Genomic DNA, 22,966 nt, shown 5'->3' with positions numbered 1-22,966 from the left:
GCCTCAGCAGCAGCTCTGAGCTGCATTTATCATCACTGGGGACTCAGGGGGAAAGAGACCATGCCATCGGTTTGTCATACTTAACTTGTCTGTCTCCCTTTGAGAAGACTGTAGACAGAGCTAGCAGGAACTGTATCACAGGGGTATTAGTATAACAGTCAGAACAATTTCTTGATTTTTCACCCCGTGCTGCAGAATACTTGTTTCTAGTGTTGTTAATTGGGGTTTTGTTATACAATGAGCCTTTTTCAGTTGAGAAATGAACATGAATCCTGGTAACTTTAAGACGCTTCATATAGCGGTGATGGCAGCCATGGCTAAAACAGTCTGATAACAGTCTGATATGCACACACTTTTGTGTTTGTCTGGGTAAAACTCTGACAATGCTGCATCCAGCTTGCTCTCAGGAATGAAGGCAGTCCTCCAGCATTGTGATACGGAGAAAAAGTGTATTTCTTTTTAACAACACACCACACAAGCACAGCGGCCTTCAGAACCACTCAACATGCTTCTCCTTCCTTCTCTAGAAGACAGGTACTTTACACCATGTCTCCTTCAAAACACAACCACCTGCTATCCCTGTCTCCTCGCTCCTCGCTGCTGTCCTCTCAGCTGCGATGATTTCATATCCACACCCCCAAAATTCCAAATATACACACATACTCCTTCCCAGCACCTTTCAGTGCCTTGTCCTGACCTGTCTCCAGCCTTAGCCCTGATGGGTCTCTCCTCGAGGTGCAGGGCTGGACATAAAGCTTGCCTCTGTTAGCCAGCAGTATGTGCCATACAGAGATGGTTAGTTCTTTACACATATTATAGCTAAAATTAGCATTGTTTGTACTCCACCCACTATCTGAAACATTGACAAAACTACAAAGCAAAGTAAAAGAAGCCGAGTAGTGTAGAATATCTAATTTGCAAATTTGCAAAGAAAATCTCTTATGAGACATATAGACATTCCTACCCATTTTGTTTGAGAAGAAAAGCTAACATAATAACCTAATGTTGCTTGCCTTTCACTGAATTCCCTTAAAATAACGGGGTTCAGTGGGACTGGACAATTGATTCTAATTTTTCAAACTAAAACAATACACTGCTTTAACACATTAAAAATCGCTCCCTCTGACGCCAGCCGCTAGGTGGCACTGTGTCTGTTTGATAAAAGTCCTCTCGGTTCCCCCCAAAGGTGCAGAGCTGTCTGACACCAAATTCTCTAACTGCTCACTGTCCACAATGTCGGAAAAGGATAATATGGTGTTCTCCTTTCACCGAAGAAAATATCCACATTTTGTTCAGTATTCCCACATGTCCCCTTTATTTCAAATAATTACAGTTCTTTTAATCTTGGGGGAGGTATCCCAAAATTTCACAACTGACTAAATAAATACACTAAAAGACAGAGAGAAAGGCAGATGCCTGAGTTACAACATAAAGACACACTCTGAATTACATAACATTAAAGACATGTGCCTATGTAAAACTATGGCAATTAAAATATATCAGAAAGTAGGTTATTTGTCTTATTAAAATATAAACGGGGCCACACACTTTCTTATAGTGGGGCTTTTGTCTCAAACTCACATGAACATGAAGACATTTGGCTATTTGCAATAATTGTATGTCTTATCTTAGGTTATTGTAGGCCTACCACTTAACCTCACAGATAACCTCGGCTATTGTAGGCCTATACAGCTAATTAAACTATGAAATAAATTATCCTAATTTAGCCTTGCTAAAATGCTCTAATTTACAGACTATAATACTGAGAGAATGCTATTGATTATCGAAACCGGAGCCCAATATTATCCACATGATTTAGTTCAGATGGTCTTTTAAGGAGGAAGTTTGAGCGACTTTCTTTATGATAGAAGTCTAATTTATAGGCGTACCTTTATCCCTCCCCACATCAATATCAGCTCAGATATTTAGGCTACATTTTCTGATATGTCTTCCTTTCTCAGTTAGCGCCTGCTATAAATCAATCTGCTGAGGCAAGTGTTGGACTGTTTCATTGTTCAGCATAGATGCTGGTATGATTTCAGAATAAAAGCCGTGACAGTTATCGGCAATTGCTCACACATGAGAAAATATTTAATATCCAGCGTGTGACATGAGCACATGGTGATAAATAGGCGTACCAATTCATCTGAAATTATTATGTCTAGTTATACACCCAACTGGTTGCCCTTCAAGTCATTCAACTAGACCTACAGTTTGTTGTTGGTGTAGGCTAACTAGGCTATCTGTTTTCCATCAAGTTATAGTTATTGTTGAAAACATGTTGCAATGGAGATGATACAGGTCCATTGAAGTGCTGGTAACTGAATGGGTCAATGGATGTAAGGGCTTAAAAAGGTTTGTTCATAGGTGAGGAGCACTGTAATGGCAGTTCGGTGGCACAATAAACCGCATCCAGTTCAAGTCTAATGATGGATTTTCATGTGAAAACACAGCGCTATTTGCTTTGGTCAAACCATTCCATTTTAGTGAAAGCCATTTTAAGATCTGATTTACACACAAGCGTTTACAATCTCATTCACTCCGCGGACCACCTTAAAAGCATTTGTCCCGCCCTCGAAGCTTTCTTTGGCAGTTCTGATTGGCTGAGACCTCATGGATGGAAGCGGCTGCAGAAATGCAAAACTTGTTGCTGGCTCCTTTGGACGCGTTGATCTCACACAGCGCGAAGCGGCAGAGACGAGTGTGAGTGTATTTGTGAATCGCTCCCAAGTGCACTCAGCCCACACCAGACAAGACTCGGTAAACGGAGGGACGCACACATTAGGAACGGAACCTACTGAAAGGACTTAAGGCACGGCGCTTCACTACAAGGTGCATGCAGCGGTTGAAGGATGCTGTCAAGCCGCTCCGTAGTTGTGGAGTGCGGGTAGTGCACGCCGCGCTGCTCCGGGTTCAGGTCGTGTTACGAGACGCAGCGGTTCTCCGGTGCCTAGGTTGGAGATCATTGTTTGTGGACTTAACATCACACTGGACTTTTGGGTACATGCCTGCTCAGCAGTTGTCGAGATTTTGAAGGACATCGGTGGGCAGTATTTATTTAAAGATTTTTCCCTCAAAGCCTAAAAGGTAGTTTTAACTATACGGCTCCAATTGGACTTTTTCGTTGTTTCAGTATGGGACCTTATACAAAATGTCGCTCTGGGACATTTGATATTGGACTGGAATAATGAATTTAGCTGTTAGAAAGAGTCATATTCCCTGTGATCGCTTATATTCTTCTGATAGTTTAGCGTTTTGTTAGCGAGAGTTTTTTTTTATTTTTATCATGTTCGCTTTGAAGAAATGCGCACAGAAAACTTTGGAATATGATTGGTTACTCGTGCAGCGATTTAAGTAAGAGTGCTTTATATTTGTTTGCTTAATTAAAGACAAAAAGAAGAGCAGTCAAGTGCACGCATAAATACGGAAACAGGGACACAGTTTACGTGCGTATTTGGACACAGTCTGTCCCCTCTCTCCTCCGCGTCCTTGGAAAAGTTGAAAAACAAAAACAATTGATCAACAACAATGAGAACTTATTTGGTGAGTTTTACCATTTAAACTAGATAACGTAGTTTAATCGTAGTATAATATAAACATTTCAACAGTTTCTTGTATATCTTTTTTTTTCTTTTGGGGACAGACGGAAAAACAGACAGTGTGCCGATGTCTGGCAAACTGGCCGTCATGTGGGATTGATTGCAGGGGAGTATGTTTGGGCTGGAGCAGTTTGGTTCTCAGATTAATAGCAGAAACCCTGGCCAGTCAGAGAGAAACATAAACCAACCGAGACTGAACATGGGCTCCCATTATAAAAGCCCAGGTTTTCATGCTGGAGGCCCGCCTGGAGCCGTGGAACCCGGCATGGGCCCTCTGAGCGAGCCGCAAATGCTAGGGCTCAATATGAACATGAATGGAGAGCAGTACGGGGGTTTTCACCCGCGGGGCCACTCGGACATGCATGCAGGTGGAGGACTGCAGCAGCAGCAGCAGCAAGGACCCATGCATGGATTTTTTAACAACCAGCAACCTCATCAAGGACATCCTCATGGCCATCAACCTCATCCCCACCAACCTCACCCTCATTTCAGTGGGAATTTTGGAGGCCCAGAGCCAGGATCATCATGCCTGCATGGTGGCAGGCTAATGGGCTACAACAACAATGGCATGGGTCCACAGCAGGGCTTTGGAGAAGGATTTGATCCTCTTGCTGAGGGACAGGCAGGGGATGGCTTTCCCCAGCAGCAACAGCAGCAGCGGCCTGGTAACATGCCTGACTTTCAACATCATGGACCCCCCAGTGGCAGCCATGCTGTCCCTGCCCCCTGTCTACCCCTGGACCAGTCACCTAACCGAGCAGCATCCTTCCATGGACTCCCTTCCTCCTCATCCTCCTCCTCTGAGTCTCATGGCCTAGAGCCTCGGCGGATGCCCAACCAGGGAGCTGTAGAGGGATTAGAGTATAACTTTCCAAGTGAGCCTCCATCTGGACATTTTGATGTACATGTGTTCTCCCCATCAGAATCAGAATCTCAGTTACCCCATTTTGGGCCGGGAAGGCCAGTTCCCAGCGGAAATTTCCCGGGGAACCCTGGCATGCCACGGACACCAGGTATGCAGGGCATCTCAAAGGGACACCAGCCACCACCACAGCCCCAGCAGCCTCCACACGGAGTGTTTTTTGAGCGTTTTGGAAACGGCCGGAAGGTGCCCGTGGGAATGGAGCCGGGGGTCAATGCAAGACATCCTCTCATGCAGCAGCAACAACAGCCTGGCTTGATAGCCAGACAAAACTCATGCCCCCCTGGCCTCCCCAGACCCCCGCAGGCTGAGCCCGGCTCTACTAACCCTAACATTCTGGACGGAGGGGTCATGATGCCTGGCCAACACAACCAGTTTGAATATCCCATTCACAGACTGGAAAATAGGGTCTGCACCCCTATGGCGACCCCATGTTTAATATGCAACAGCCAGCTCCTCCTCCCTCCCAGCAGCCCCCGAATCAGAGGCTGCAACACTTTGACTCTCCTTATATGAACATGGCAAAAAGGCCTAGATTTGACTTTCCAAATGCACATGGCGGGGATGGCTGGTGTGGTGGTATGGATAACCACCTCTCTCCCTCTGCTTACCCCGGGCTGCCTGGAGAGTTCACCCCACCTGTGAGTGAAGGTTTCCCACCAGGCCCCCTGCAGCACCCGGGGCCTGAGCAGCAGTCTCTGCAGCAGCGCCAGAATGCAGCCATGATGATAAAACAGATGGCCTCTCGCAACCAGCAGCAGCGGATGAGGCAGCCCAGTCTGCAGCAATTGGGTCACCACGGTGATGTTCCTCCTGGCCCAATGGCTCATGGAGGCCCAGTCGGGAGCATGCCTCAGCCCAGCTTTGACAGGGAGAATGGTGGCAGGATGCCCAACATTGATGGACAAAATCCTCATGTAACTCAGGAGAACTCCTGGTTCCAGGGGTCCCACCCTCCAGGGGAGATGATGTCACGGCGTATGGGTGGAGCAGGTAATGAATCAGGCCCCCATGACATGGGGATGCCGCAGAATGGGGCTGGGATGATGTTTAGGCCAGGCATGGGCATGCAGGAGCCCATGAGAATACCAGGAGATGGGCATGTACAGGCTCTCCATTCCCCGGGCATGCACTCACAATTCAGCGGCAACATGGGCAACCTCTCACAAATGCAGTCTCCAGGAGCAGGAACAGGGCATCCGAATGCACCAGCAGAGAGGCGGCCAGCTGACTTCCCTGCACCTCCAATGGGAGCACAGCCAACATTTCCCTATGGGGGGGCTAACCGTCAGGGGCCAGCCCACAGTGCTCCCCAGGGGGTGAGCACCTCACCAGGGACCTACCCTCCTCAGTCTGACTTCCCCCCAGGCCAGCGGTCGTCTGTTAGTAAGCTTGGAGCTCTGTCCCTCGGGAACTTCAGCAAAACCAGCACTAAAGACAGTGTTTTTGGCCAGAGCTGCCTAGCGGCCCTTTCCACGGCCTGCCAGAACATGATCGCTAGCCTAGGGGCCCCCAATCTTAACGTAACATTCAACAAGAAGAACCAAAATGAGGGCAAGCGAAAACTGAGTCAGACAGAGCAGGACATTAATAGCAGCACATCTAATGGGACTGGCAGTGCTGGTCCTGAATATTTTCAGAGCAGCACTTCCCAGAACAGCCAGATGCCTGGCACTGGGAATAGCAACTCTAAGCCTGCAAGTCAAAGCCAGACGGTGCAGGGGGAAGCCAGTGCCCTCTCCCCAAATTACAACATGGACGCTACCCCTTGCAGTGAGGGGAAGGCAACAACAGGGAGTGGGAGAGGGAGAGGGAGGAGAAAAAGAGACAGTGGACATGTGAGCCCTGGAATTTTTTTTTCCTCTGACAATGGTAACCCTGTTGTAAGTCCAGGCCAGCAGACCCCCTCGGCTGGCGTTGGGGAGAGGGGTGGGGGAACGCCCCATGAGAAACACCTCCAGTCACCCTCCTGGGTAAAAGGAGGCGACCTAATGTTGGGGGACCAGGCCGACCTGATGTCTTCTTTGGACAGTGGCATTCAAAGTGTCGCCAAGTCTGACAGTAGCTCACCACGAGTGGACTTTCCTGACGATGTCAGCACCCACTATGGCAACGAGGATGAGGTGTCCTCCAGCTCAGATGCAGGGGGGGCCTCGGCCACAAAGCCTAATCGCAGCCCTATGATCTCTGGCTCGCCCAAAATGCAGAGGAGTGACCATGGGTTGATAAATGGACAGAAGCCCCTAGGCATGGGCATTAACAATCATACTACCTCGACACCAGACAGCTATGGACTGAATGCTGGTGGGGGCACAGGGGCCAGTGGAGTGAGCCACCCAGGCACTCCTGGGGTGGAGCAGGTACGCACCCCATCTAGCACCTCTGGCCAGGAAGAAATCCATCCTCTGGAGATTCTGCAGGCCCAGATCCAGCTACAGCGGCAGCAATTCAGTATCTCTGAGGACCAGCCACTGGCCATAAAGAATGGCAAAAAGAATGGTGACTGTCCCTCACAGAACGGAGACAATGAGCTGGCAAGCTGCAGCCCTGATGCTGGGAAGGGCTCAATGGGCACTATTGACCTTGACACCCTCATGGCAGAGCAGCACGCCACCTGGTACGTGCCCAGTGACAAGGCCATGATGGAGGGGTCAGAGGATGACAAGGCCATGGGACCATGGGAAAAAAATAAAAGCCAAAACAACAGTAAAGAAGGTAAATGACTGGTTATATTTTACTCAGTTTTTCTTCTCTCTTTTTCTCACCCTCTGTCTCTCACACGCATGCTCACACATGCATCATAGACTACATTACCTGATCCTTTTTGCTCATAAAATTAGTATATTGTATTTCTTAAATTACTATTTATTTTATTTGAAATGGAGTGTTACATCACATGCGTAATAGGTAAAATGTTCTGCTAACGCTGATATTAGAGTTCCTTTTGTCTATGTTGTGCGGCCGGAAAGAGCCGTCTCTGTTTAATTAGCGTATTTGAATTTTAGAGGTTTATGGGAATATAATATGAGTGTAATGGTTGCGACATCCAAGTCTTTTCAAAGGAAACACAACGATCTTTGCGGTATTTTTCTTGTTAACTTGGGTCCATACTGAAGAATGAATAAAAAAATAAGAATGGAAAAGTTTTAAATACTGTCTAACTGAGAAAAGTAAACCGTCTACCTTCTCTGCAATGCGTTTTATAAAGTTCTTCATTGTAGATGCACTTCAAAAGATCGGCTCAAGAAAAGTAAACATTTCCTGTGGTTCTTTATCTGGGTTTTCAGGGTGAACAACTACATTGAGAAGATTAATAGCTTTTTAAGGATATGCGTTTGCGCAGCGGGGTTTCCCTCGCCTTGTTACGTGTTTGTTTTTGTTATTACCATGGGATAATACCGAGCTGGTGAAAGTGGATTGATTTTAGATTGGCAGGACAGGATTTAAAGGGTTAGATTTCATTGTGAAATTAATACAGCCATTAATTTTTATTATTATAGTTAATTCAGAAATCGTTTAATACTATATAATATTTATATAAAATTGTAGTTTTGTCATTATTTGTTATCGTCACTTTTAAGTGATTTATTATTATTACTACTACCTCAATTAATCTAACATATTTTGTAGTACTTTTGTCTCTTACAATACAAAGTTTCTCAAAGAAAATGGGAAATCTTCTGGCCTAAAGGCACAGTTTTTCAAGTAGAACATGTAATACTTCTAAAGAAGATATTACAATCTGCAGTTAGTTTTATCTTAATGTTTTTAAGGTGGCTCTAAATCAAATGTAGATAAATAATTTCACTGTTACGTTTTTTCAGCTGTGGATTATACTTATTATTATTTTAATTATTTCCCCTATATTAATAATTAAAATAATAATGAATGTTATTATAATTACCTAATTATGATTAGATTACTGTTTTATTAATGTTATTATGTGTGCTTTAATCGTAAAAGAAAACAAACTGAATGCGTTATTTTCCATTATAATTGCAAAGGTAGGCAGGTTGTACGTATTAGAATATGTTGGTTTTATTAATTTTTATGTTTATTGGCTTTTCATTTTTTTTTACTTTGTTTATTTCCAAATTATTTCAAACCAAATCGGTAGACAGACATGAATGACGTTACTACACAAACATATCTAGAAGAGCTACCTACTGTCAGGGTTAAGTTACCGAAAGGCCTGTGGATGTATGGATATGTGGATGTATGTATTTGTGGATATCGCTTAGCACGTCTCGAGCTCCTCTTTGTTCTGATCAGTGCGGGTGCAGAGAGGCGCGGGGGCGCGCATCGTGCCGAGTCTGGAGCCCAGGCGCATTGTTTAGACTATGAGACTGAGCACAGGCTGTCGGGTAATAACACTAATGCCATTACTGTGAAGGAAGACTTAACTTAATATTTCGACTGATGTAGTAGGCTTAGGTAAATATAACTGATCACCCAAATGATAAACCAATAGAAAAATAACAAGCAGTGTACATATTAAATTGAGCCAGAATGATCAAAACTAGTACATTTCACTCCATCAACCTATTTGTTTTCCTCATAGTTAATCTCCACTGGTGCTCTCAGTTATTGACAAGGTCATTGAACATTGTGGCTTTTTTGTTCCCATGATTTCCCCTTATAATTTACAAAAGAGGTAACTGAACTAATTTACAAAAAAGAAAAGAAAAAAAACTAACAAACAAAAAACAAAGCACAGGTCTGTAGGAAAAAAAGAAAAAAGCCAACTTATGCCTGGGAGTGATAAGTAAAATCATCACTTTTTATACTGATTAATGAGTATTCTTTTGAGTCAGAATCCCAACACTGATAAGCAGTCAGCCACACTAACCCTGTTGCTCTCACTGTTTTAATTTCTCCGGGGTTGATAGCACACTTAACATTATGAATTCACAAAAATCAGTAGAATAGTCTAATTTCTGCTCTCTTTTCCTTTCCCCTCCTCTCTCTTCCTGTCTCCTCTCTCCTCTCCTCTCCCCTCCTCTCCTTCTTATACCTCTCCTCTCCCCTCGTCTTTCAGCCCTCCCTGCATGGACACGAGGCATGCAGCTCTGGAGCGATCGATAGCTAGTTAGCACAAATCACGGCTCCTGACAGTTTCTCATTTGAGTGCTTCAGACAGCAAAGATGAAAAAAAGGGTGGAGGTGTATTTGAGAGGGGAGGGGGATTTGAGATTGAATCTGATGCTTAGGCTACACAGAAGGGAGCAAAATAACATAATAATTTAAGATAAGTCATAGCCCTCAGTATAGTTCTATAAGAGCCAACATCCCACAGGCTTTTCACGCTGCAGAAAATATCTACCTCAACCAGTCAGTCTAGTCTTCAGTCTTGTGAACAGAATTCTGCCATAATGTTAGTGACAATAATTTGAAATAAATCAGGCCGATTCATTAGTCCATTAGCATTAACTAAATGTAACTTGGTCAAGAAAATTCTTAAAACATGATCATTTCTTTAAGGTGAAATTAAGTCATGTAATTCCAGTGACAGTGGAAAAGAGTTTTCCCCCTTGTAATATGTTGAAACATTTGCAGTGGAGGTATTTTGCACAGTTATGTAAGTCTGAAATATAGGCCAAAACAATAGTTTTCTAAAGTGGTAGATGTGATGTGCTTTATTCCTTCAGGTGAAATGTTATTCTACCTGTCCACTTCCATCATGTCATCACCAATTCATTTACATATATATGCCTTATTTTGCTCTCACAGGAGTGTTATTGCATTATGCATAGATTATTACAATTAGCATTTTTATCAGGTTATTAAGTTCAATAATAATAAACAGTAATTAATACATTGATACACACAAATACCTTATTTTAAATACCTAATTGAAAATTAAAATGTAATTGGAAATGCGTTTAAATTTGATGTATTATAATAGTAAGCAGAAATTTGAGTGGTTTCTCATTTAAATTTTTTAGAGAAGTTGTGGATTTAGTTGTCAGGCATTACCCATATTGTGTCTAAATATGAGATTATCAGAGTTTAGGTTTTGACCTGATAATTCATATTTGTCTTGGAGTGTTTTTTTTTTTCAGTGTTTTATTGGAAGTTAACTTTTAAACAGAACAGGAATTGATTGCAGCAAAAGGGTCAGTTTGGTGAGGTGAATGTTTCCATCGCTCAGTGCAGCTTCACTATTACTAAGTGTGGTTATAAGTTGTGTGAAACTTCAGAGGGACCCCAGATCATTTAGTTGCCACGTGTGTTTGCATTAGTGCTATGAGCAAGAGAGACGGCATGAGCCACAAATCTTGTCTTGATTTAAATAAAACACGGTGCAGAAATACCATGTTTTTCTTTAGCTAACTTCCTCTGAATGTTTGACTCTTCAACTGCGCTTATTTGTAGAGGAACTGTGCTCTCAGAGTAGATGCCTGTTCACCCAGTGCTTCCCAGCTCACCACCTCTGTGTTCCCTGTGTGCCTGTTTAAAGTGATGCGTGCTGCAGTAATGGACCCCTTTGGACCCCATATTTGGCCTCCTCTCTCTGTCACAGCAAGTAGCTCGAGTTTTTCACTAAGGCACAGTCACACCTGCCTCTGTAAGCTCACGGCCTGCACATTCTAGTGTGCTACATGGCATCTTGTGCTACCATGCAGGCAGGGAGTGGGGTGTACACAAGCAACTTTCCTTGTAGGGTGTCAGTTAATATTATTTCCCCTTTTAGAATTTTTTTTTTTTTACTTACGCTCTTCCTCTTTCCTTTTTTCTGTATATCTTAGCCAGAAGCTGACCGTTCATTTGGAAACTCATGCATAGTCTTGATAACAACCAGCAGGCGTAGGAAGTGATTCAGTTATTTTTATTTTTACTTTTTACTCTTTTTGACACATACACTTGTGTGACCTTTTTTTTTTAAATCAGCAGTCAAAACACTTCACAGTTGACTCTGTGGAAAAGTTTCACTCTTCACTCTCAGTAATCAGCCGATAAACAGCTCTAATAATGATCAAATCTCTTTCGCTCTGACTTTGACAGGTTTGAAAAGAGGGAACTTGCATCTTATCACACCTACTAGAAAGCACTTAAATCCACCGAAAGAGCCGTATTGATATTCCACCGTGGAGAACAATCCTGTGAGACTACCTGCCTCTGACATTTCAGTACGACAACAACTCCACAAAACACACCAGTAATTTCTATTTCCTTTTTCTAAAAAAAAAAAAAGACAAAGAAGAAAGTGATTGGCACATGCTTGAATGGGGGAAAAAACAGCTCGGGGCAGTCTATGTTCTTTACCTGTCATTACAAGGTGTTTCATATTGACTTTTTCAACAACACACATTCACCAAGCCTCTCGCACACACCTGTACTGCAGCAATGATAATCATTATGATAATTATATCAATTTGCCTTGGTAATATTGTTTCCAAAAGTCATAATTCATCCTCAGGTAACTCATTTAAGTTGACTTGGTTGTTGACAGGTTCATCAGGCCCACAAACTACAGCTACATTAATACATGATTGTAATGACAGAGTGATGTCTTAGAAACACATGGCCACCTGAACAAAGTCCTCCCTGATGTGGACAAAGAAAATAACAATATTTTTTTACTGTTATCGTGTTAAATTTTTGTCCTGTCTGTATATTTGTGATTGTATGTGTGTGCGCCGTGTTTGTGTGTGTGTGTTGGTATGCATGTGAATATGTGACGAAGGGCAGGTTTGTAGACATTCCAACTTGATAGTGTGGATTTGTCAGCTCTAGACATAAAGTTTGATTTATTTAGACTCGGTGTCAGGCTCACGGCTTCAGTCGCCGGGCTCAGGTGTCTCACTTGGTGCAACACGCTCACTTAATTCTAATGTGTTGAAAATATTTAAGAGTATTTACCTCATTTGTAAATAGTGCAGGACTGAAAAATGCCTATCATGCATTTAAAGTGGAATTTAAGACTGTGTGTGCATTCATGTTTGTGTATATACCCTACATGTGTGCGCGTGCATGTATGCATGCTCTATATTCCTGGGCTTTTTCAAGACATTGAGCACTAGTGACAGTCAAAGGAAGCCTATTAAAGAAGCATGCTTATGACTGATGAAGAGAGAAAAAGATGAACAAAGGTGTCAGGCCTTTTGCTTTGCTGGATTTTCAACTCTTCAAAATAGCAGCTCATCCGTTGTTTTGTTTTCCCTGGGGAAGGGTGTTAGAATAAAATAAAACTTGTCTCAGCATGTGGTAAATGTTCTCCTGTGATGCAGCAGGGAATGGAAAGCTGAATTTATCTGGAAGATGCACAGAATGAGGAGTTTCAAACCTTCGATTGTGGATGTATGTGACATCCCTCCAAATGTCCACTGTCTTGTTGAATGACTGCCAGAAGAAGAAAAAAAATTTTGCCTTGATAATGAGCTCCTGAAAGGTGTTCTGGGTTAGTACAGCTTTTAAAAGGTGTGTGTGTGTGTGTGTGTGTGTGTGTGTGTGTGTGTTTTCAGAGGTGTAGACGTTGTCATGCTGCCAGCAGCCGTTATGTTATTAGCCATACAGGTAGTCGTCAGGCGCCTTTAATTTGTATTGAGGAACTGACAAATGAGTTATGACACTGGAGCAGTTTCTCCTGGGACAGAGGAGTAGAAGCTGATTGAGTGAAAGAGAAAGTAAGAGAGATAGAGAGACATTTTTTTATTCAGAGAACATCTGTAGTTTCGCTCATGAAGCGCATGGCTGGGTAATAGCTACCATTTGCATTCATAGAAGAGAAATAACTCAATTAAAAATGTTTTTTTTTATCAGTTTCACAGACTATTTGTCTGTATGTGAACCTATTTATCTATTTGAATATGTACCCCCTCATAATGTAACTAATTAACACACAAAAGCAAGACTAAATGGGTAATGTCTATTTTAAATTTTATCTATGTAATTATACAGAATAAAATGTGTTTACACTTTTTAATTTAGTTCCATGGATAGATTTCATAATTACCCTACTATAATTTTTATTCAAAACAAAAGTCTTTGTCATGCAGGTGCTTCTTATCTCAAAATTGCCACTGTTTGTATGCTTTGACCTTTTCCAAAAAGGGTGAAAACACAGAAAACAAAGTGTGTAGCACTGTGCGAAAACAAAATAGAGACAGCGAAGTAGATCAATATGTCACTGACTTGGATGACATGCTGGACAGGTCCTGGACATGGTTTTGAGTTATGAAGGAGGCACTAAATCACTTCCCATGTTCTGATTTGTGTCTGGTTTTCCAAGCACTTCTTGTGGCCAGAGGGGGAGGTGTGTGTGTGTGTGTGTGTGTGTGTGTGTGTGTGTGTGTGTGTGTGTGGGTCTAAGTTTGAGAGGATGGGAATGGGTGTGTTGCTGGAGAGAAGGTAACGAATGCTGGGGGCAATGCCTGCCTGGGCAAGTTTTTTTTCCCTTTATGTTGCAGGCCAGAGAACAGAGAGGAAATTCAAACCAAAATAACCCCTGTGCCCTTGCCTGAGAAATGCGCCTCCCGCTCCTTCCAGATGCTCTGAGGGAAAGGTCACACTACGGCATTTGGGTGGAGTTGGGGGTGGGGGTTTTGCAGGGAGCCTCACACGGCCCCATGTCCATCTTTGGGCAGGGGGATACCTGGGACAGTATCACTGTTAGCTCCTGTATACATAATTAAGACTTTCCTGTACATAACTGTACTTGAGGAATATTATTAGATTTTCTGTGTGTCTTAATTATTCGGTAGAAACCTGCATGTCCTGTCATTTCTGAGACAGTGATGAGACAATATGGAGAGAAGCACAAGTTGTTATATTTCCGCCTGCCAGAAAACATTTTCTTTGATTCCGTAACCCTCCTGGTTAAAATCGGACCTTTTCTGGCCCCCTTCTTTGAAATTCAACTTTTTCTCTGTGGATTGTGATTGGTGTTTCGTGCTGACAAAGACAGAATCCTCACACAAGGCCATAGTGGTAGTTGTTATGCTAAAGGAATCTGACCTGATGTCACACACTGTCATAGGAGCAAAGGCCTTTGGGTGTTTTTGTCAGCGAGCTGAACATTCTGATTGGGCTGGTTTGTGTTCAGAGAGGACAGGGTTGTGCCCTCGGGAGCACGAGGTTAAAGGTGAAGTGTCGTCATGGAAGTATAGAGCTTGGGATAGAAAGGGCAGAGGCCTGCCGCATGGGATTTTGGGGCCTGGGAAATCAATGTGACGGCTCTGTGGAACTTGCACCAAAATTGAGCTTTGTAGATTCAAACCCTCTCACACAAGCTTAATTTACTTCATCTGTCATTAATGATGTACACTTTCATGTCACTAATTTTTAACTGTGCTGTTCCTTTTACAATTAATTGAAAAAATAATTGCACACTGTAACACTTACTAAATTGCTAGAAAATACAGTCTCCAAGCAGCCGTTGTTTACCTCTCTCCTCTTGCTTTGAGTGTGTTGAGTGTGTGTGGTGTGACATGTAAACCCATGTCAGGCCGTCAGCTCCCAGACACATTGGTGTCATCCAGACAACCAGAGCTGTGCGCTGTGGCCCAGCTTTCATGGCATTGAAGTTCTACTCATCTCTGTAAATCGTCTCTGGCTGTGTCTATGAGACGGCTCCAAACCCCGCTGCTGTGTGTGTGTGTGTGTGTTTGTGTGTGTGTGTGTTTGTGTATGTGTTTAAGCATCATCACCAGGCACTAAATAACAAAGTACAGCACTTGGGGCGAGAGATATAGCGATATAAGTACATCACATTAAATCAGTATTTACTTAACACATCACTGTGATAATCTTTTCTGGCTGTAATGTGGTTAAGGATATTAGGTGTATTTGTGGCTCAGTGCAGCTGCTTGTGCTGTTATAGTTCCTTTTTTTATTATTTTTTTCCCCCCCTTGCTTGTTGATGCTAAGCACTTGTTCCCTCAGTTGAATAGGGTATTATTGAGATATTACCGTGGATATGAATTCTGCGTAAGTCAATGAACAGCCATAAGAAGATGCATCTTATTATGTGTGTGTGTGTGTGAGATATATATATATATATATAATAGTAAAATGTCATGGTGATTTGGGATTTAGACTTGTGTAATGTAGAATTTCACACTGCCGTTTCCACTTTTGAACGAATACTCCGTCATGGATAATGCTTTCAATTTACGGGTAGTGTCTTGATTTTTTCTTAAAAATCACATCCCTTGAATTCCCCCGTTACTACCCTGTAATACTGGGTGATATTTTAATCCTGTGGTGGTCAAATGTTTGGCTTATTTTGAAAATTGTGGATTTTGCATGCACTGTTAATTGAAAAGTATATTGTAACAAATAGCAATCATCCTATTCAGAAGGAGATGATAAAAAAATACATAAATTTCTTTTCTTTTGATAGCATTTATTAAATTATATTTCTATATGTATAAAGATAAATCCTGTTTTTATGTGAGCTCATATCTGAACGTGAATCCTGGGATTATGCAAGTGATAAATATATGAGTGTGTGTGCAAGAAAAGAGAGCTATCATGTTTGCAATTTGAGCTGTGTGTAATTTTTTTTGTCTGTGTATTTTCCAGTGAAACTGAGTGATGTGTCTAGCTTGGATTGGGTGTGTGTGTTTTCTGCATGCACGTACATTTGTGCGTGTGTGTGTGTGCGTGCGCACACGTGTGGAGCAGCAGCTGAGGGCTGGTGTGGTTATGGCAGTGGCGGCAGTGGTTGGCGTGTTGTGTGTTTTTGGCTGTGCGTGTTGTCAGTTTGCTGTGTGTCAGCAGTGAGCCAGGGGAACGCTTGGCTGCCTATTCAGGCCGGTGCAGACCCTGCTGTGCCCAGCTAGCATGAGGGAGTGTGAGTGGGTGGAGGGGTGAGGTGGGGTGGAGGGGGGATACCGGCAGGGGGTGGGGATCCGCCATGCTGAGGTGTATGACTGGACCCTCTGGCAAATGTTAGATCTTGTCACTGCCACCACCAACACTGCTCTAAATCCTCACTTCTCTCTTACCCCCCACTCCCTCAGCCCCTACATACACCATGTCTCTAGTCCTTGGGAGGGACATGGAGAGAGAGAGAGAAATTCACAGAGACGGGCAGTCAGAGAGACAGACGAAACAGGAAACAACAGGAGGCTTGGCTGCCTGACCTTTTACCAAATCCCCCCACTTTTCCATTCCAGTGGTCGCAGCCCAGACAGGCTGGGGGCAAGCCTGCCTCACTGCCTGCATGTCTGCCTGCCTGCCTCTCTTGGTTGTCCTAGCTGCCTTGCCTGGCCTGGCCTGGCCTGGGTTGGCCTTCTCTTCCCTGACTGTGTTTTTTGTCACTTTGTCACTGCTGCCTCAGGGTTTGTGAAAGCAGAGCAGGAGGGAGATGAAAACCGTAAGCAAAACAAGCTAAAAAACAGTTTAAGCACCAGAGAAAGACGAGCTAAAAGGGGGAAATAGGGTTGTGGATGATGGGGAGGTCTGCGCGCTGCTTCTCTTTTCTCTCAGATGAGCAGCAGACTGACGGGAGTGTTGTGATCTGCAGCCTCTGTGCCGTCTATCACAGCCTCTCCCTTCTGTGACACATGTAACTCAGCTTGTCAGAGCTGTTTTCTACCTGTCTCTACACTAAGACATCTAGTTGTCCCTGCACCTTAAAGCTCTGTGTCTTTGTGCAGCACACTGATCTGTTCACCATCCGCGTGGAGGAAGTGGTATGTTTTGTGTGATGAAGAGATGGGAGGCTAATCAGACTGATTTTAGCAAAGAATCCATAACATCTTCACATACACATTCTCTGTGCTTTGGGGCTTCCTTGGGGGCAAAACCCAAAGCACACACTGCAACATCAGTGTCATAACACAGTTGCTGTGTTTCTCTTTCCCACTGTTGTATTTTGTGTGTCTTCTTTAAAACGTTTCTTCATTTCTGCCCTCTTTTCCCCCCAGAATGCTGCAGTCTGTATCTCTGCTGATGAAGTATGACGCTGTACTTTTATGTATAGTTTAGCCAAGCACTTCTTGTCCTCGTCAATCTTCCCCTTGACTAATTTTTTGTTTCATGGCACAAAGTGATTTTTCCCCATATGTGAGGCATGCATCTCACGCGTCAGCATTTACTTTGTGGCAGAGCTGATTTTTTATGACTTGTAATCAACCTGTGTATGGATTTTCCGGAAGCTTGGTTTAACCGTTTAACCGTTTAATATAAGGTTCCACACCTTGGTGACACGGGGTCGATACCGTGGCATGGTCATTATATGAGTAAATTGGGTCAAACAGGGTTAAAGGCGAGTATTCTCAGTACCCTTTGACCCTCTGACCGGAGGTCATGCAGGAGTGCTTCAGATTTACACGCCTTGAAAATGAGTGCGTGTATGTTTTTGTGTGTATGTGAGCGTTTTCACATTTGTATATCAGGCATGAGGAGGAGGAGTGTGGAGTGTGAGGAGACGAAGCTTTGCTTACCGCCTCCTTTTCTGGTCGTATTGATGGGGGGGTGGGGGGTGGAATAGTGTTGAATTAATTTCACAGTGCAGATTTAGAGTGGGATGTGAAAATGACACTGGTTTAATTAAAAGTGTGTATTTTAAATTGTTCATCTGTATCAGAGAATGAATTGCTTGAAGTTGTTTTTCATTTTTGTACAGTCTTAATTAACCTTTTCCTCTCTGTGCTTGTCTGCAGAATCAGAGCTGTCCCAGATCAAGACTGGAGCTGGGGCCCCAGGAGCTGGAGGAGGAGGTGGGAGCAGTGGAGGGAACCACCTGCAGTGCCTGTCCGTCCACTGCACAGACGAGCTGGGGGACAGTAAAGGCCGAGGGGGGCCCGTCTCGTCCTGGCGCTCTCTCCACTCTGATATCTCCAATCGATTTGGGACGTTTGTGGCGGCACTGACTTAAACAAAAAGCAGACTCAGCAGGAAGAAGGAAATAAGATCACAAATTAGGATGAAGAAAAGCGTCAAAGATAAATAACGATGATAAGATGTCGATGAGACAACTGCGAGCAGCTCCTGCCTGTTCAGGGACAGAAAGACATTTACACTCATGAATGCAAACACGACCACAGACACTCACTCATACACGCAAACATACACACATGCAAATACCATGTTTTTCTGATACATGCAGTCACACTTTAAGACACTCTCTCACATACTGCTGGACAATATAGCGCGAGTTTTGCTCAACGATGCCCGTATCTGGAAAACCTCAAATCATTATTATTATTTTTTTTTTTCTTTGTTGAAGAAAAGTAAAGAAATGTCAAAGGAGGAGAATACAAAAGAAGAAGAAGCAGAAGAATAGATATTCTGTTGTCATTGGCTTTGATTGTATACCAGTGTTGAGTCTTGTAATGCGACCATGATCTCATGACTTTTACTCCTCACATCTCACCTCCGTTGCGGTTACCGCTCAAATGTGTACATCATTCTTCCAATAAAGGCAACTCTCCCATTTTCTGCCACACACCCAAATTTACAGTCTCCTGATATACACAGAAATACTGTGATATACTCAATTAAGGCCTACTGTTTCATTACAAGTGGATGGAACACTGAGAAGCAGAACTAGAGGAAGATGGGAAGAGGGGAGATTATGCATGAATGTAACTCATCAATTTGTTTTGTGGACACAACTTTTTCCCTCTTTGTCAAAGCACATTTGAACCATTGTCATTTGCTGCTCTTAATCATTTAAGATTTGTTGTAGTTCTCTTTTCTTTATATTGGCAAGCATATCTTTTTCCTCATTCTCTTCTCTTTTCTATCAACCATATGAGCTCAACCACTTGTATACAATTCAGCCAATGGAAACTAAACATGGAGGTCAAGGGATTGTTTAATAAGGGAATAAAAAAAAAGACTATTGGTATTGCACATGTATAATAAGAGAAAATTTGCTGTGTGTTAGGCAATCTTGTAATCTTTAAATAAAGCTTCTGTTGAATTTGAATTTCTGAAACAATAGATGGAGGACTGTGACGGCAATTTACGAACAGATTTTTTTGTTTTCTTTTGTTTTTTTAATAATATGTAAAGTGCAGTCGTCTGTTTTCCTGCATATTGTATATATCTGTATATGTTTTATTGAGTAACTAAATAACAATAAATATGACGTTAAAGGTGGCATTTGTGTTTCCTTTGGAAGTTAGTTTTCTTCTTCAGATCTCTCTGAGAAATGAGTAAGAGCAACAAATCAAAAATAATATAGTTTGGTATTCTATGCACAGTGCACCACATGGCTTCGATTCAAGGAATATTTAATACTGAACTCTGATCTGATTGTCAGTGAATTAGAGAGTTGCCTACAGAATATTCCAGGTGACAGATACAACAAGGACACTGCAGATTGATGCACAATACCTGGGCATACACCATATTAAAGCCAATAGCAGTAACTAATACTAGAAAATTCTGGTGGATTAGGAAGCCAAGACGATTGATTCACCTGCTCACAACCTGTGACGCATTTTTATCCACCCATAATTCCTGACATGTTTGCTCCAATCTGTTGTACCTTATAAATCAGCAATGACAAATTTGCCTTCAGAATAATCATTAGAATATTACTCAAAATAAAGTATTAATATTAGATATAAAATAGATAGCCTACATATAACCAAAACGAGCAATTCAAATAATTTTCTTTCTTGAAAACATTTAGCAATTTTTATTTTCTCCAGTATTAAGACTGCTCTTATTTGCATGTTTTCCTCATCATCTCTGTTGCTTTTGGTGACTCTACACCATCTTACACACCTCCCCCCTTCCCACTCCCCAGGCCCTCTTTGGCATGCCTGCTCTTTATTGGCCATCTGCATGGATGCTTAATGCTAATCAATAACTCCCCTGTGTGCCAGCTCTGAGGTGGAGACGTCAATGCTACCTAACAGGGCTAGTGATCAACCCGCATCACTGCTGTGTAGCACACACGCACACTTCACACACAAACTGGAGCTCCCTGCAGGACCCTGTCTGTGTTATTCAGGTGTGTTTGTGCTTGCTGCTTTACCCGCCGCCTGCTGTGTAGGATTGCACTGTTGTGAATGTGATGCACAGAGAGCTGCAGCGTTAGCAAACAGCAGAGACTGGTTATGTGAGAGACTGCCATGTCACCTGGGAGGGCCTGTTTAGGGAGGGAGAATGGGGGAGAAAATGGGAGACAGCTGGGAATAAATGCTGATTACACTGCTCACTGTAAAACTTGAGATTCTCTATAAGGTCTAGTCACAGAATCAGTAAAATATTGTTTGAATACTCAAGGCATTTTTTCCTTTTGTGTGTACAAATTTTGTTTTTTGCATGTGGATATATTCACAGAATATTTTAAGCATGTAATCCCAGCAAACATGTAATGTATTTGCGGTCACAATTACATACAGCAATTAGATCTGTCAGCTTTCTGTTGTTCACAGAGGACACACTGTACGGGACAACAAGTTCACATTCATTAATGACACTGGTTTGACTGGTATTTGACAATAGTGCACACCAATGACTAGCATATAATCAAAGGGAATGCCTTTTCTGGGGTGGGTCAGGTGTCAGTTTAAGGTTAAAAATCGTTCTAGTGCTCCTCTATTGTGGGCTAAATCTCGAGCTGAGCTTTGTGCTTTGTATTTACTCCTGCCAAGGTTCTAAATTTCATTAAAGAGTCACCACAGTGTATGCCAGGGGACTATGACAGTAGTGAAACACCACCTGCCTGTCTGGTTTGGCTGACCTGTTTTATGGCAGGACAAGTTCTTGTGCTGACAGGTTTCTGATGTGCACAGACAGCTGTTAAACACTTGGTTATTGTTATGTACCTGAAGCTCTGGCGACTAGTTTTGGCTTCTTAGACATAAAACACCAGAATGAATTACAGTCTGAAAATGCCTGATGCCTAGCCACAGCCGTGTGGGACACATTGACAAAGAGGCCTTGGGATATTGGCTCCGGTCAAGATGTATGGTGCTGGACCTTTTCCTTCAATGGGCTCCTCTGCATGGCAGCCATATCGGGAGGGATAGGACTGTGTGGTCGCCTGAGAACTTGTGTGTTTCCCAGCCAACGCGCATCTAAAGAATAACAATTTCACTAGCCATGAAGACCATCCATGGAGCCATGGGGGCCGTGGCCAGAAAGCTCGGCCAAACACTCTCCTCTCATGCAGCTTTCTATGTACTCCTATAAATACATCTCCTATTTGTATAGAGGCGATATGCATCTTTGGGAAAATACCACAATGTTGACATAAGAGGACCCTCTACACTCCCTCCTCCTACTTTACTACCCCCTCCCCTCTCTCTCCAAACTCTTTCTACCCCTTGTTGAACCTTTCACTGCCTGAGAGAGAGAAGAGAGAGAGAGAGAGAGAGAGAGAGAGAGAGAGAGAGAAGGAAAGAGAAATGAAGGGAGACTGGGAGTAAAAGAAGTGTCTCTTAGAGGCCTCCACGGTCTTTAAGCCACTATGGTATCCACCAGAGCCCTCACATACACTCGGCCTCTAAAGGGCTTTTGTCCTGTTAAGAGGGGGTTTGGCTAAATTGGGGGTGCTTGTGGATTGGCGGGTGGGATTGGGTTTGGTGTAGTATATTTGGCTCCCACGTCTCCATCACTGGAATGGTGAACTTTTTTTTAAAAGCTAGGGAATTGAGAGGTGGGGTGTGGAGGGGCAAAGGGGGCTTTGGATTTTTTTTGGGGGGGGGGGTTTGGAGGTTTGGAAATCTTCCAAACAGTGCCTTTTTGCTTTCAAAGAAAGCTCCACTTGTGTAAATGTGCTCTTTGTCCCTTGGCCTATTGTTTGAATAGCATTGTGGACTTTTTGTGGGAAGCTCATGGGGGCCTGGGGGGCCTAGGAGGCCAAAGAAGGACCAAGGGGGGCGCTGCCTGAATCACTTGGACTTAGGGCTACGAAGGTACAATTAAAAAATAGTCATACATGCGTACACACACATAAACAGTCATCTACAGAAATGCATATAAACACATACATATGAATATCAATTTAAAGTAGAGCTACTGACTGCACAAATATGAAAGTGTTAAAAATCATTGGGCTCTTATGACCAGTTTAAAGTTAATGAAGTAATATTAACAGAGACCACAGCAGAAGTGTGGACTTGTCTTTCTGAAGACTACCCTCTTTGCTGATAGAAACAATATGAAAGCAGTCTGCCTCCCTCCCCCTATAAAGGGATTTCTTGATAGAGCTGAGAGTCTGCATTCCCTCGCTGCAGCCAATTCATGACTTCCATCTGTCCTCACTCTCAAAGGATACCGGCAGGTGGAAGAGAAGCACAAAGCATTTGAATTATGGGGCCATTTATTCCACCATGGGTCAGTGGTATAATATGTTTACCCATGCTGTAAAATTACAGAGTTAAAATATATTAAAACCCTGCCTCCAAAGAATGTAATAGACCTGGGACCTGCATATGGTGCAGCAGAGAGGATTAACATCATTTGTGTTGTGATAAATTCCTTATAGATACTTTTGCATAATGCCAAAACACATCAGTATGCAAATAAA

At 43.0% G+C, this 22,966-nt stretch overlaps 1 protein-coding gene across 1 annotated transcript; it reads left to right on the top strand.

The window, feature by feature from the left end:
- Nucleotides 1-2,658: 2,658 nt before the first annotated feature.
- Nucleotides 2,659-19,578, top strand: LOC119891498 (transcriptional activator MN1-like). Its single transcript, XM_038703194.1, is given in 3 exon segments — nucleotides 2,659-4,927; nucleotides 4,930-7,236; nucleotides 18,135-19,578. Coding segments are annotated over 3 exon segments (3,738 nt in total). The 5' UTR covers nucleotides 2,659-3,711; the 3' UTR covers nucleotides 18,350-19,578.
- The last annotated feature ends 3,388 nt before the right edge of the window (nucleotides 19,579-22,966 follow it).

Source organism: Micropterus salmoides, unplaced genomic scaffold (assembly GCF_014851395.1).
Source record: "Micropterus salmoides isolate LMB-PRFRI ecotype aquatic unplaced genomic scaffold, ASM1485139v1 Ms_hic_scaffold_7, whole genome shotgun sequence".
Lineage (NCBI taxonomy): Eukaryota > Metazoa > Chordata > Actinopteri > Centrarchiformes > Centrarchidae > Micropterus > Micropterus salmoides.
Note: the sequence above shows the minus strand (reverse complement) of the source record. Positions and strands in the feature narration are given on the sequence as shown.